The following is a 14,918-nucleotide window of genomic DNA, read 5'->3' as shown; positions in this document are numbered from 1 at the left end:
ATATATATATATATATATGCTCAGATCTACTCGTTTGCTTGCTTTCCTTCCAACCGTTTTTCATCTCGTGCATGGATTCGTCTAAGCTGAAAAGACAATCAGAGTGATGTGATTTCTCTCAGCGCTCCGCCAGCAAACAGACAAAGCCAGAATAGTGCCGACGGTCCGAGTCACAGTGTAAGAATGAGGGCCACAGATGCTCACCGATGGCCCGAGTGTGTCAGACCAGTGTGTTAGTGACACAAGTGACTAACCTTTTTCAATTGTTTACCAGACACATTTTCCCCAAAATACACAAACCTTACATTTATTTACATGAATAACTCTTTACATACTGCCCAAACCTCTTGAAATTAGTTCTGGGAGTCATGAATGGAGGAAGCTAAGCTGCATTCTTCATTATTTCTCATGAAATAATGAATAATGAATAATTCTAAATATCTTTTAGTTTCGCAAAAGAAATCTTACCGGCCCTAATTTGAGCTCAAAAACCTTCGTCGAGTCCAGCAACTCCGTCTAAACTTGCAGGATCCTCTGACTTCTCAGAAGACCTTTTCACCCCATCAGTTCAGCCAAAAAACCAGAAACAACAACCGGACCGGGTCCAGGATGATCCAAAACAAAGGCGTGTGAGGTTGTTCAACCTCTTTAAGCCTCTTACAGTGGCTGTAATTCGGTCTGCAGCGCTGCCGTTGGCTCTGATCATGATGATTTAATCCCTCAGTGGAAAAGGTTAGGTCGTCTTTGGATTTTACAGGATTGTCACCCTGCCAGTTAAACAGTAACAAAGACCAATAAAAAAATTGGAAGGCATGGACAAGCTTCTTTTACCAAGCGGCGAGGAGGAGGAGCGCTCCGAACACAGTTCGTATGCTCCGGGAGAAGCAAAGAGGACGATGTTGGACCGGGTGAAGACTCTCTTCCAGGGGACGTGGAACCTGAGGAGTAACTTGAAGGGTTTCTTGAAGAGGAACGGGCTGCTGACGCTGTCCATCATCTCCGTGATCACCGGCTGCACGCTGGGCTTCACGCTGAGGGGAACTCATCTGTCCACACAGGTAAAGTTACCACTCACATGTCGGGACAGAAAGTTTGAACCACCAGGGAGATCCTGTGCTTTTAATTTACGTCCAGACTCACCTGCTGGTACACAAAATTATTTTCTCCCATGTTGATACTTTATTTTAGTGTCCATTAGAATCTTTCCTTCAAACTTCCCAGCAGGACTCACCTGCTGTGACTTAAAATGTCGAAAATGTCTCCCGTGTGGATACTTGTCATTTAACTGTTAAGCACTTTGTGACTTTTGTCTGTGAAAAGCGCTTTATAAATACATTTTACTGACTTACTTTACTTAACTTCCTTGTGATATGTCCTTTTCAATTTCTCATCAACACTTAAGTATAAAATTAAGGACTCTGCTGCTAGGCCTTGAAATTCCAGTTCCCACAAGACCTCATTTAATTATTCTGTTAACCTTTTAATGCTGTCCATTCAACTTTTCATCAGGACTGATATTCTCATATTTCAGCTCCCAAATTCAGAGCTAATGAAACAGCTTGGTTGAGGTTAGGAGCTAAAATAGTGCCGCTCAAATTAGCTAACTGCTGACTTTAGCAGCTAAAATAGTTTAGGTTTGCTTGCAGTTTGTTTATGAGCTCAAACTGTGTAGTTCGGGTTAGCTAACAAGTCAGATAAGCAGCTAAATTCAGGTTAACAGTTCAGTTTAAGGTTACTAGCTTAACGTTGGGCTAACAGATGCTAATGTCGTCCTGTTTCTGCTGGATGTGGCAACTGTTTGCTAACATGTTAGCTACAACTACATAAAGCTGATGCTTCAATGTCGGGTTTCTGCCGCTCTTTCTGACAATTCATTGACTAAATGTCCAGTGTGGTTGAGGCCAGCAGTTGAGTTTAAGTTTTAGCAGTTATTAGTTAGTCCTTGTTATTGTTGATTTAGGAAAGCCAACCATTAGTTTGATAGCTTAAAATATTTTAGTTGTTTTAGCTGGGATGACCACGTTGTGCATGTGGAAGAAGGCAGCTGTTTACTAACATGCTAACTGTATAAGATGTGTTAACAGCTTGTTCTGTCCCCAAGTGGACAAAAAACGAAGTCATTCCAGGTTTAACTTTCTCGTTGCGCTACCATGTCGATATCTTTCTTCAAACTTCCAGTTGGTCAGGAGTTTTTTACTAGAGGCCCAAACATGGATATAAACAATGCAGGATTTAAATATTGAAAAAAAAAAACTAAACACAATCAGCTTTGCAAATCTTTTCTAAGGAAGGAAATGTGTCTCAACATGTTTGTTAGAAATATTCATTGTAAACTTAAAGTTTGTTTACAAGAAAACTCCACAGGCAGCTTTAAATACTGATCATTTAATTTAAAGATATAATGCTTTCCTTTTACATTGATTCTCTGCAGGTACATGTTCTGGTAGAAACAGTTAGGGAGCATTAACAGCCACAGAGGGAGAGGACAGCCCGTCCAAATCCACACACATTAATCCCTCCTTTCAATTAAAGTGGCCGTCAGCCGCTCAGTTAGAGCCAAATGAGTGTGCTGACCTTGAGGAGCTGAAACTGAACGAGGTAAACGATAAAACACATCAAATAGAATTATTGTGGGAACTTTGAGGCACAATAAACGTACACTTGGTAGGGATTTAACATAGTTAAATGTGACCTGTAGGCCAACAAACCAAAGAAGGAATCAGGTTTAGATTGAATTATATAATATAATATATAACGATTTATTTTAATATACTACAGGAGTATCTCAAAATTGTACTTAGGTAAATAAACTTATATTTCACAGTAAACTGAATATTTTATTTGACTGTTGGACAAAATAAGACATTTGTCCAAAGTCTTGTCCAAGGTGACTTTGGGAAATTACTATGGACATTTTTGTCAAAATACATAAATAGTATGCTGATAGTTAATATACCAAACAATTCATTTATTGAGAAAATAATCTGTAGATGAATTGATTATTGAGATAATAGTTAGTTGAGGCCCTAAAATGAATAAAGAAAATACTAGAAGACAAACACTGGGTCATCGTATAGACCTCGTAAATGACATTAAATAGATTTCAGTTTTTAAAGCTCCTTTTATAATAGGCCCGACCTGTAACAACAACCTTACACTTCATTACCTTCTTCTTAAAGTTTGTTTCTGTAGAAAACATGATTCGGTCTACAAAGATCAAAGTGTGACTTCACCCATTGTTTGCTGCACAGAACCGAATCTGAAGCATCTTTTTGTTTGACGCTGCTATACAGGTCAAAGAGAATCTAACTCCACAGAACATTTTAGTAATTAAACAATGACAAAAGACCCGCTTTTTTATTTTCAAATGTTGACGTGAGATGTATTTCATTATCGCAGGCAAAGATCTACTTCTCCTTTCCCGGAGAGCTGCTGATGAGGATGCTGAAGATGCTCATCCTTCCTCTCATCACATCCAGGTAGGTCGACGGTTTTGTGCTTGTCACACACCAGCAGATGTATTGAAAACATTTAAATTGCAATGAAACTTAGAGAGAGAAAAAAAAAAAAGAAAGGAAATGTCAAAAGTTTCTGACATTTAAGGTTCCACTACTGGTGAGGTTCCCAGCCTTCTCTGTGCTCAAGTTCCCCTTAATCAGATGGGATGGATAATATTCAACCTCAGAGAAAACATGGTGATTCATGAGGACATAATCCTGGAATCGTCAATGTTGTCCCTTTTAGTTTTTTCAGTGGTCAGGTTTACTTTCCCGCGTGTGTGTGTGTGTGTGTGTGTGTGTGTGTGTGTTTTATTCTGTAGAAGCTTGGTGGTGTTTTCAAGCTGCTGCCTTCAAATGTCTGCAGATATTTTCTTTTCTCACAATATAAAGATCAATGCAGACTGATTTACATGCTTTAAACACATTAGATGTTCATTTTTTTTTTTAGTTGAAGAGTGTCTAAATTACTTAATGGCTTTTTGCACTCGGTGCTTTTGTTGCACAGTGTTGTGGTCAGCGTGGTTGTCCTCTGTTCTCCACCGCTGTCTGTCCATGCTGCAGGCGGTGAAACAGATGCCAGCAAAACGCAAGACTGAGCTGTAATGAAACGCATTGACACACACCGATTAAGGGGAAAAAACGTCTCGTTCTGAATTTTGCTGTCGTTCATGGTGTGCTCAGTGGAGAGGAGGAGAGGGAGAGACTGGTTGGAAAAGTTCACGGCGGCTGCAATCGTTGCGTTGCTGTGCATGAAAAGCTTGGCGAGTAAAAACGGATCGGATCAGGACATCCCCTGAACCACACAATCCATCCAATGGTTGTTGAGATGTTTCAGTCTCATGAAGTCAGAAAGTAACACATTATCTTTCTGCAGCAAGTTTTTTGAACTCTTGTTATCCAACAAGATACAACGTGCGCATCCAATACACTCGGAAGGTGGATTTCTTTTTTTGTTTCCCCCCTTCTTCCAGTCGTTATGATAAGCTAGGCTAAACATGTCCTGGACCTCTGTCTGTCCTGAACACACACAGATGAAACTGAAACTGACATGAACAAAATGTCCCTTTTAAACCAACATGTGCCCCTCCCTCCCTCCCTCCCTCTGTCTGTTCGTGCAGTTTGATGTCGGGTCTGTCGTCGATGGAGTCGAAAGCGTGCTGTCGGATTGGCGTCCTGACCGTCACCTACTACCTGTGGACCACCTTCATCGCCGTGGTGGTCGGCATCGTGCTCGTCCTCATCATCAAACCCGGCGTGGGGACGGAGATGGAGAGCAACCGGCTGGGAGGGGGGCCCGTCATGACCTCGGCCGACGCCCTGCTTGACCTCATCAGGTAAAGGATGTTTAGAGGCCATGAAGGGTCAGACCCGGGACTCTCTAAATGTGGGACAGTTTGTTGTTTGCGAATACCCCCCCCCCCCCCACACCTGCCTGGATATTGATGAGTCCTGCACAGCTCTGTGCAGCGAGCTCTGTGCAGCGAGCACAAGTTTCTACTGGAAGCATCTGTGAAAACAGTGCTGGACAACAAATTCAGTTATTTCAGAAATGTACAGCAAGGTTTTCAATGTGGAGTGGCCTTTTAGCATCCGCAGGCCAAAGTTCAGGAAGCTAATTAGCCTCTTGCCCTTTTTCACTGGTATGGATGGGGTGCAACATTCTGTGTGACCGCAGAAGCAGACACATGGGATTGTTAAAAAGTTTGTGGCGAGTTTGTTGGTTTTGGTTTCTAAGCAGCACGACGCTGCGTTTCCCGTCATAAGTCAAGCTTTCATGTTCATCGGAGAACATGGAAGACAGTCATGTGACTCCAGAGTTTGGTCGTGTGACCTTCAGGCACTTCCATTTTACTAAGTGTCAAGTCAGATACATCAGAGTTTAGTAATAAATTGTAATTAGCACTTGGACGTTAACATGAACACAGAGAAAATGTTTGAGAAAATATGGCTGACCGTGGATTATATGGGTGATAATGAATAATAATCTAGTGGGTTCGACCTGACGTCAATCTTTGATTGTGTGTCTGCTGCTTTTCACTGCAAGGCAGGAGAGGAAGTGCAGTTCACTTCGTCAATTAGCTGTTGATTATTTAAGTCTATTACAACAAGCTGCCAGTCATCCTCCAGTGCATCAGATTTTGGGGTTTATACCTCAGTAAACTGAATCTCTTTGTGTTTTTGACAGTTGATCGATCAAACAAACAAGACATTTAAAGACTTCACTTTGGACTCTTGAGAGACACAGGGTCCAACAGACCGCTGCCAGTCAGCTGCACAACACATCGATCAACAAATCGTAGAAAACACAGCAAACACACACACACATCAATCCGATTACAGACGGGGCTGATTAGTATATTTTTAGTAATCCTGCAGGGATGAGTGACAGATTAGCCGAGTCAGCGGCGGTGCAAAGCAATGATCTCTGCTGCGGCACGTTGGCAGTAGGGGTGGGAATCACCAGAGGTCCCGCGATACGATATTATCACAATACTTAGGTCACGATACGATATTATCACGATACTGCGATATTCTGAGTATTGCGATAACATAGGCCTATATTGCGATTTATTACTTTTTTCAACTTCAAATTATGTCCCCAAAGGAAAACTGTGTCAACATGTTTTATCTAATAAGATAAAGTTTTCAGTCTGTTCATCTCACTTCAATCATTTTTATTGCAGCAAAATAGGATTGTCAAGCAGACAGACTGACCAACAATGTCATAAATGTTGCATGAACCTGACACACTGAACTGTTTGTATTACTACATAGTCCAACTTAACTGAATGCAAACGTGTGGACTCAGTATATGAACTATAACTTATATAAGTAGGATATAAGTGTTGTATAACTCAGTATAACTTGCGATGCGTGGATGTTAGTTAAGGGCAGAGAGCCAGTTATGCGCCGCACTCTCCCCATGAGCCTGGCTACTGTTGGCAGATTTAACCACGTTGTAAGGCCAGATTGAGCGTGTGAGCGAAACACTTCACATGCAGGTATCCCGCTAACTGAACGGCAACGCCCATGTTAGAAGCGTTGTCGGTTGCAACCACCAGGTTTTTGTCGGCAATCCGCCATTCTTGTGCTGCATTTTGCAGGAGGTCTGTAATATTTGCCCCGGTGTGACTTACGTGTACTGCTCTAGTTTGGAGAACGAGAGACAGCAGTCGCCAGTCCCCTGAGATATTGTGCCGTTATAGTCACATAGGAATCCACGCATCGCAAGTTAATGCAACTCTTTCTGCTGTACTCAAAGACTCCTCAACTTTAAGCTTCACTTCTCTGTAGGGCTTGGGCACGGATGTGTCGGTGAAAAAATGCCGCGACGGTGTCATATCCATGTGTCATATCAATGTGTCATATCCATGTCCTTCTTCCCTTCCTTGTTAAAAAATCCAAAATAAGTCCAGACGTCTGATTTAAACGCGGACAGTGCATTTCTGATTTCTTTCTCCGATGTTTGTTTTGACCAACTTCCTACCAATCATGCTGACCCGGGACCTTTGCTGACCTCACCAGAAAACAACTCAGCACCATCTAGTGGACTGAAAAAGCAATTGATTTGATTTTTCTAGTAATTTTTTAATAGTTTATATAATAAAAGATCGATACTTGGCGTCCGTGTATCGATACAATATCGCCACGCAAAATATCGCGATACAATGCTGTATCGATTTTTTCCCCCACCCCTAGTTGGCAGACTCCTTACCATCGCGTTGACCTATCTCTCACCACCCGTTGAAGGTCAGGTGATCTACGCAGCCGTTTCGCTCTCGACTCATCTGTGTTTGATATTTGATCCTCTGTCACCGTTAAATAACAACGCTGTGTCTCTTTGTTCCTCCGCAGAAACATGGTTCCCTCTAATCTGATCGAGGCCACGTTTCAGCAGGTAACGAGACAGCCATTCAGATGACAAAGAACTTTTAAACACTTCCTATAACAAACACGTCTGTGTTCCCCCAGTACAAAACGGACCTGATTCCCATCCTCAAAGTCCAGGCCAGAACCGTCCAGCCCAACTTTGTCTACGTCTTCCCTGACGAGAGCGACCCGAAAGGTCGGACGGTGTACCTGGAGCTGACTCCGCCTCCGGATGTCACGTACAAGACGAGTCCCGGCAGCAGCCAACAGATGAACGTCCTTGGCATCGTCATCTTCTCCGCCACCATGGGTGAGCAGGACGGAGTCCATGGCTGGCTGACTGACACAGTCAGCTGTTATCAAGTCTGGATGTTTACTGCGCTGAAGTTTTTATTATCCAATTCCTTCTTCTATATTCTGTTTTCTGTTAGTTGTTAAACAGATCAGATGTTGGAATTTCTGTAGTTTCCTCGAATCGGCTGTTAAGTAGGTCTTCTTCTTCTTTTCAATAGTGGCTGTTTTAACAGAGATGAAGAAAACGGTGTACTTCAGACACCATTTACCATTTACATAAGAATGAAATAATTCAAACTTCCATTTAGTCGAGGGCACCACTTGGTTTTTGATTTGGTTTTCCCGGACAGAAAAGCGTCAGTGACCCTCGATCATTATTGAACTACGACGGTGCAGTTTGGCATCTAAACAATGAGTCGGTCTCTCTGCAGTCTACTTGATGTTTAGTTTGAAGAGCTTTAAACTGTGACTTGTTCAGCTGACATTCCACTGGTGCTAACCTTCTGTTTCTATTGGGAAGTTTGAAGAAGAGCATTGCTAAAGCAACACTTTGCCTCTTAATTCCAGCTTGTTTCAGGGTGCATTATTGTGAAATACTGAAACAGGAAGCTGTTAAATCTGAACACATTTTGATGCCAAGTTCCAGTTTCTTTGACCAATGGCTGCTCAGAGGGATTGTTGTCTCTTTCAGTTGTCAGTCTGGTTGAACCATTGTACAGTGTTTTTTTTTTTCTCCATGTACTAAACTAAATGACGTCAATTAGAAAAGAGGACTTTCTACAAAGTAAAAGCTTAAAAAACTATTCAGACATACAGAGTTACTGGACACAATGGAGCTTCAGTGGCAGGAGATTACAAACTTGTCAACAGTGGTGTATTGACATGAGTCCAGACGGTTTCTGTTGCTGCTTATAATAATGTACTAACTGTTTTGTTGCAGGCCTGTTGCTGGGCAGGATGGGAGAGCGAGGAGCTCCCCTGATCAGTGTGTGCCAGTGTATCAACGAGTGCGTCATGAAGATCATCAACGCTGCTGTCTGGTGAGAAGAATACTCTGAATGTACAGTACATACTATTGAGAAAACGCTGGTCCATTTTACAGCAGACATTTTAATATGGGACAGCAGAAAAACCTAAAGTCTGGATTCAGTTTCAGGGTCCTGGCTTCATTGTCAGAAGTCAGTCAGTCACTAAAGGTGTTTTCAAAGCTGCGTTGTAAATTCCTGTTGAATCGTTCTGATTGGTTTTCCTTCTTTAAAAGATTATTATGGGCAGATTTGAACACAACAGTTATTCGTGGGTGCAAAGCCACCTCTCAGAGACCCTGAAGAGGAAGTGGGTCTCGGTTCGTTTGTGGTGGGAACCTGATCTGATTTGAGCTTACAGGCTCCCATAACCAGGTTGCATGCTGGGACGTGGAGTGAACTCAAACAGTTCTTAGCAGCTAGCTAAGAACAGAATAAATAGGATAAATGGAGGTCTGACTAGCTGTGATATGAGACTAGATATCGTCTTAGAGTTTGGATATTGTAATATGACATACGTTTTGTATTTTCCGAGTTTTAAAGTCTGCTTTACAGTAAAGGGATGGCATTTTCTTTTATATTATTTGCCTTTACCCATTTACTCATTATATCCACATTATTGATGATTATTTAGCAACAATATCTTTTAAGTATAAATATTTTGTGATGGCATCAGTAGTCAAACCTACATTGTCGTCACAATATCAAAGAATCAGATATCGTGATATCTGATTTCTTTTTCCATATTTCCCAGCCCTGCTACAAGTGCAAGTTGCCTCTCCAGTTTCCACTTGCTCGTTGCTATTGATGATATACGAAGTGCAGAGGCAGTTTATACTATCGATGCCCATAATAAATCATTTCTTTGTGAGCTCATCAGAGAAGATACCACATGAACCAATATACAGACGTGAAAGCGCCCTATAAATAAACATTCAAACTAAACATAAAGCGTACAACTTTATTTTAAGCACATCCTGATTCCACAGGATTATTTATTTTTGTGTGTGTTCATGACTTCCCTTTGAAGCAGCAGAGGGTTTGACTTTGACCTTCATAAAATCCAGAGTTCAGAGTTTGTTTCGGTAATATTAAACTACAACGTGGTATTTTGTAGGGGTGGGAATCACCAGAGGTCCCGCGATACGATATTATCACGATACTTGGGTCACGATACGATATTATCACGATACTGCGATATGCTGAGTATTGCGATAACATATATTGCGATTTATTACTTTTTTCAACTTCAAATTATGTCCCCAAAGGAAAACTGTGTCAACATGTTTTATCTAATAAGATAAAGTTTTCAGTCTGTTCATCTCACTTCAATCAGTTTTATTGCAGCAAAATAAGATTGTCAAGCAGACAGACTGACCAACAATGTCATAAAAACCTGTCATAAATGTTGCATGCACCTGACAAACTGAACTGTTTGTATTACATTCTACATAGTCCAACTTAACTGAATGCAAACGTGTGTGGACTCAGTATATGAACTATAACTTCTATAAGTGTGATAACTCAGTATAACTTGCGATGCATGGATGTTAGTTAAGGGCAGAGAGCCAGTTATGCGCCGCACTCTCCCCATGAGCCTGGCTACTGTTGGCAGATTTAACCACGTTGTAAGGCCAGATTGAGCGTGTGAGCGAAACACTTCACATGCAGGTATCCCGCTAACTGAACGGCAACGCCCATGTTAGAAGCGTTGTCGGTTACAACCACCAGGTTTTTGTCGGCAATCCCTCATTCTTGTGCTGCATTTTGCAGGTCTGTAATGTTTGCCCCGGTGTGACTTACGTGTAGTTTGGAGAATGTGAGACAGCAGTCGCCAGTCCTCTGTGAGATATTGTGCTGTTATAGTCACATAGGAATCCACTGCGCTTGAGGTCAACGCATCGCAAGTTAATGCAACTCTTTCTACTGTACTCAAAGATTCACTTCTTTGTAGAGCTTGGGAACGGCTGTGTCGGTGAAAAAACGCCGCGACGGAGTCATATCCATGAGTCATATCCATGTGTCGTATTCATGTCCTTCTTCCCTTCCTTGTAAAAAATCCAAAATAAGTCCAGACGTCTGATTTAAACGCGGACGGCGCATTTCTGATTTCTTTCTCTGAGTCTCCATCTTTGTTTTGACCAACTTCCTACCAATCATGCTGACCCGGGACCTTTGCTGACCTCACCAGAAAACAACTCAGCACCATCTAGTGGAATGAAAAAGCAATTGATTTTATTTTTCTAATACCAAAAAGTTTATAGTTTATATAATTAAAGATCGATACTTGACTTCCGTGTATCGATACAATATCGCCGCGCAAGATATCGCGATTCTATGCTGTATCGATTTTTTTCCCCCACCCCTAGTATTTTGTAGTTAATATTTGTGTAATAAAGGTCTCACCTCTGAGTGACCCCTCCTCTGACACCGATAACAATGAGTTGGATCTGACCTGATGACCTGTCAGGTGGGGAGAACATGGCTGTAATGTCATCTTGCTGCAGCACATGACCAGATTAAAAACGGCAGCAGAGCCCACGCGAGGCTTATTGACCTGAGCAGTGAACGGATACAGTTCTTACATGTGTGTCCTTCAGGGTTTAGACCATCAGACTCTTAACACATACCAATATTCACGTTATAAAATATTTCATGAGCATTGTTCATGGACGCTTAGTTATGGCAATCATTTGCACTTGAAGCACAGCCTGTTGAACGCCGCTCTGCTTTGGGGATGCTGATTTAAATGATCAGGACTGATTAGGCCACTTGTTAAATGTTGTCATTCATGAGCTGATTCGGAGAAACTACTTCAGCTCTTAAGTCGCTAAAACACATGATTGAAATAACGGCAGCTTAGAGAAGCTTTAATGAGACTAGCATACACATGCTAGAAATCCCAGATTTAGCGACAGTGGTGGAGATTTCTGAAAAGTATCTCGTTCTCACACCCTGGTATTCAACTCTCTCACCAGTTTAGTCTAATAGATGTTTTCTTTTTACTTTCATGTAAATGGCGAAAATTGATGCTTTTCAATTTATTAGTCATTTTAACACGGTTGCACAATGAAACACACACAAAACATATTTAACAATTTAAATTTGAATAGAATAAAAACATATATCCAGTATGCAAATCCTTTAATACATATATACCAAGAGAGACTGTTGTTTAGTGGGGATGAGGCCAGTGTGAAATGTAATAGTATGGTAATGTGCAAAACCGGCATAACAGCAAGTTGGGGGATGGCGATATGGCCAAAAATCTTCTATCAGGGTATATGTCATTTTAAATCATCCATCCATCCATCCATTTTCCACCGCTTATCCGAGGTCGGGTCGCGGTGGCAGCAGGTCAAGCAGGCCGACCCAGACCTCCCTCTCACCGGCAACATGTTCCAGCTCATTCTGGGGGATCATGGTAATGGAATATATAACGACACAGTGATTGTTCTGTAAATTTATGTTAAAATGGTTTTAAAATATAAACTGTACTTTATCACATTTGAATATTTTTTATTTTATTTGGAACTTCCTTAAACAAACAAAAACAATTGCCTCAAACGAGACAACACATGAGTTTAAAACAACAGACTGAAAACAGTAAAACTAAAATTCTTTAAGCTTCCTGAGAACAATCATTTCAAGTATTACTGGTTTGAATGATAACAGGTGCAAATAAATACCAACCTGACCTCAGTCAGTGCAATGGGAAAATCCAATACCAAAAGCAAAAAGACTTCCTGCACAGGATTTCCTTTCATTTCACAAAGCTAATCATGTAACCAGAGGTCTTCCTTATCTTGGGTTAGTTGGTATGCTTCCTCCAGCTCTGTATTTACAACTTTACTCTCCTCCTCCCTGTCTGCTGAAATCCCGTGACCCATTAGAGAATATCTACTGCGGTGGAAACGGTCTTGCTGTATCTCTACCGGTGGACATAGTTCTACCTTTGTACAGTATATGCTGTCATATCGCCCAACCCTTCCACACCATTTATTCATAGTGGTTTATTTATTTACTTAGACTCTGTTGTTTTTGATATCCGTGGTCCCAAGGGAATGTCCATTCGGATAAAATACTAAAATAATCCCTGTGACCAACGTTATGGTCCATGCCAAATTATCTGGAAAACTAGGGACTGGATTACTTAGAAATCTGAGGTGTATATTCATGATCCCCAGAGGCTGATGACTTAATGACTGATTCCCAGAGGATGACCTTTTTTGATTTGAATGACTCCATGACCTTTCCTCTGGTGTTACCCTAAGGAAAAACATTTCATGTTTAGCTCCACTGCTGCTTAGACTCTAAGAACAGATAAATCATCACGATGTTGTCCTCTCAGGTACTTTCCGTTTGGGATCATCTTCCTGGTAGCGGGGAAGATCCTGGACATGCAGGACCCGAGCACGCTGGGAAAGAAGCTGGGCTGGTACGGCATCACCGTGCTCGCTGGCCTCTTTGTCCACGGACTCATCCTCCTCCCTTTCTTCTACTTTGTCCTCACCAAGAAGAATCCCTTCACCTACATCCGTGGGCTGCTGCAGGCCATGGTGATCGCCCTGGCTACCTCTTCCAGGTCAGAGTCCAGGGCAGTCCTGTTTTCAACCCGCCGGTCTCTGGACGCTTTCAAGGTTTCTATTAATGATTTATTTGAATGCTGTCTTTCCTTAGCTCTGCCACGCTGCCCATCACCATGAAGTGTTTGTTGGAAAACTGCAATGTTGACCGGCAGATCGCCCGCTTCGTCCTCCCCGTGGGTGCCACCATCAACATGGACGGCACAGCGCTGTACGAGGCTGTGGCGGCCATTTTCATTGCTCAGGTTAATGACTATGAGCTGGACTTCGGCCAGTTGGTCACCATCAGGTAAACCAACACAAACAACCGAATCTGGTCTCCATCCAGCATATCAGTAAATGTGGACTAAGTCTCATAATCTTTCTGACTAGACAGTCTGGAACCACTCTCACAAGCTTGGGAGAGTAGGTAAAAGGCCTGGGTTTCTTAACCGTGAGAATGCAGAAACATTTTATACCTGAAAGAAATGTTTTCCACCTCACACATTCATCTCAAAAAGGCCACTTAATACACCTGAAGTGGATATAATGATATCAAGGTAAAAGCCAAATTCAACTGTGTAAAAGTTCAAGTGTCTGGATAGGCTCTAATATATCCTTTAGACCTTGTTTGAAAAGAATGTGCCAACAAAAAGTATGTTTATTTTGACATATTTTAATTTTGTACGAAACAACTTTGTTTTATATGAATGTCTGTCAAACTGTGCAAAACAACGCATATCCACATTGAAACCCCTTTAAATTTATTCCTGAGCTGGTAACATTTGATAAAATGTCTCCCCCTCCACTTCAAATATTTATTATGCCAAAAAAACAGGTTTTGGACCAACTACAAGAAGTGTTCGCAGGCTATCGTCGGAACCGGAAAAAGGAAGAGCAGCTAAACGAAATGAGCTGCGTGGCCCACGGGGACAGGAGGAGACCAAATGTTTAACTGACGAGGCCTTTACGTTTTGGTTGAATTAATCGTTGACGGTAAATTCTACTCTTCCTTCTGTTTTCCTCATGCAGCATCACGGCTACAGCTGCCAGCATCGGTGCGGCGGGTATCCCTCAGGCCGGTCTGGTTACCATGGTGATCGTGCTGACATCAGTGGGCCTGCCGCCAGATGACATCACACTTATCGTGGCCATCGACTGGATCCTGTAAGTTTACAGTACTCATTTTGTAGAAATGTCTCTTTCTGTGCAGTTTAGTATTTATTCACATTTAGTGAAGATCTATTAATGTTATCAAATCAATGACTAAATTGGAAACGAAAACTGTTCCCCTTTGCATTTTTCAATTTTTTGAGCCAGGGCAGCAAGGACATCACATAAAACAATGATTTTCAGTCCACTGTATGAAATAGTTAGTTTAAGGATGATCTCATTTTTAACAACTATCAGTGAAATAAATATAAGATGTTTATTTTCAAAAAATAATGTATTGGTATTTACATCTGAGAGGTGCAGTTTTTTGCCTGCCCGAAATCAGCTGGGGCAGTGCGGGGGTCACAAGGCCCAACTGAAGTCGGCCATGAAATTAGTGGATAGACCAATGCATAGATTTTGGACATGGTAAATACATGGTAACAGTGGTGGAATCAAAACTAATTATCTAAAAAAAGTGGGATTCTTTCATGGTATGATTTCATTTCATT

At 41.6% G+C, this 14,918-nt stretch overlaps 1 protein-coding gene across 1 annotated transcript; it reads left to right on the top strand.

The window, feature by feature from the left end:
• The first annotated feature begins 33 nt into the window (after window positions 1-33).
• LOC116398739 (excitatory amino acid transporter 5-like) lies at window positions 34-14,771 on the top strand. The gene is made up of 9 exons (XM_031875316.1): window positions 34-1,058; window positions 3,400-3,479; window positions 4,619-4,834; window positions 7,356-7,398; window positions 7,473-7,680; window positions 8,605-8,704; window positions 13,041-13,274; window positions 13,370-13,564; window positions 14,287-14,771. The coding sequence occupies exons 1-9, from the start codon at window positions 813-815 to the stop codon at window positions 14,423-14,425; spliced, it is 1,461 nt and encodes a 486-aa protein (XP_031731176.1). The 5' UTR covers window positions 34-812; the 3' UTR covers window positions 14,426-14,771.
• Window positions 14,772-14,918: the final 147 nt, after the last annotated feature.

Source organism: Anarrhichthys ocellatus, unplaced genomic scaffold (genome assembly GCF_004355925.1).
Source record: "Anarrhichthys ocellatus isolate YVR2014 unplaced genomic scaffold, GSC_Weel_1.0 scaffold88, whole genome shotgun sequence".
Lineage (NCBI taxonomy): Eukaryota > Metazoa > Chordata > Actinopteri > Perciformes > Anarhichadidae > Anarrhichthys > Anarrhichthys ocellatus.
This window is presented reverse-complemented; position numbering and strand designations above follow the sequence as displayed.

What these genes read in the sequence shown, in the direction of transcription:
- LOC116398739 (XM_031875316.1), top strand. Translation starts at nt 813, where the DNA reads ATGGACAAGCTTCTTTTACCAAGCGGCGAGGAGGAGGAGCGCTCCGAA. An exon ending in GCCCTGCTTGACCTCATCAG is followed by an intron (nt 4,835 to 7,355) that starts GTAAAGGATGTT and finishes GTTCCTCCGCAG; the next exon opens with AAACATGGTTCCCTCTAATC. An exon ending in TCGAGGCCACGTTTCAGCAG is followed by an intron (nt 7,399 to 7,472) that starts GTAACGAGACAG and finishes GTGTTCCCCCAG; the next exon opens with TACAAAACGGACCTGATTCC.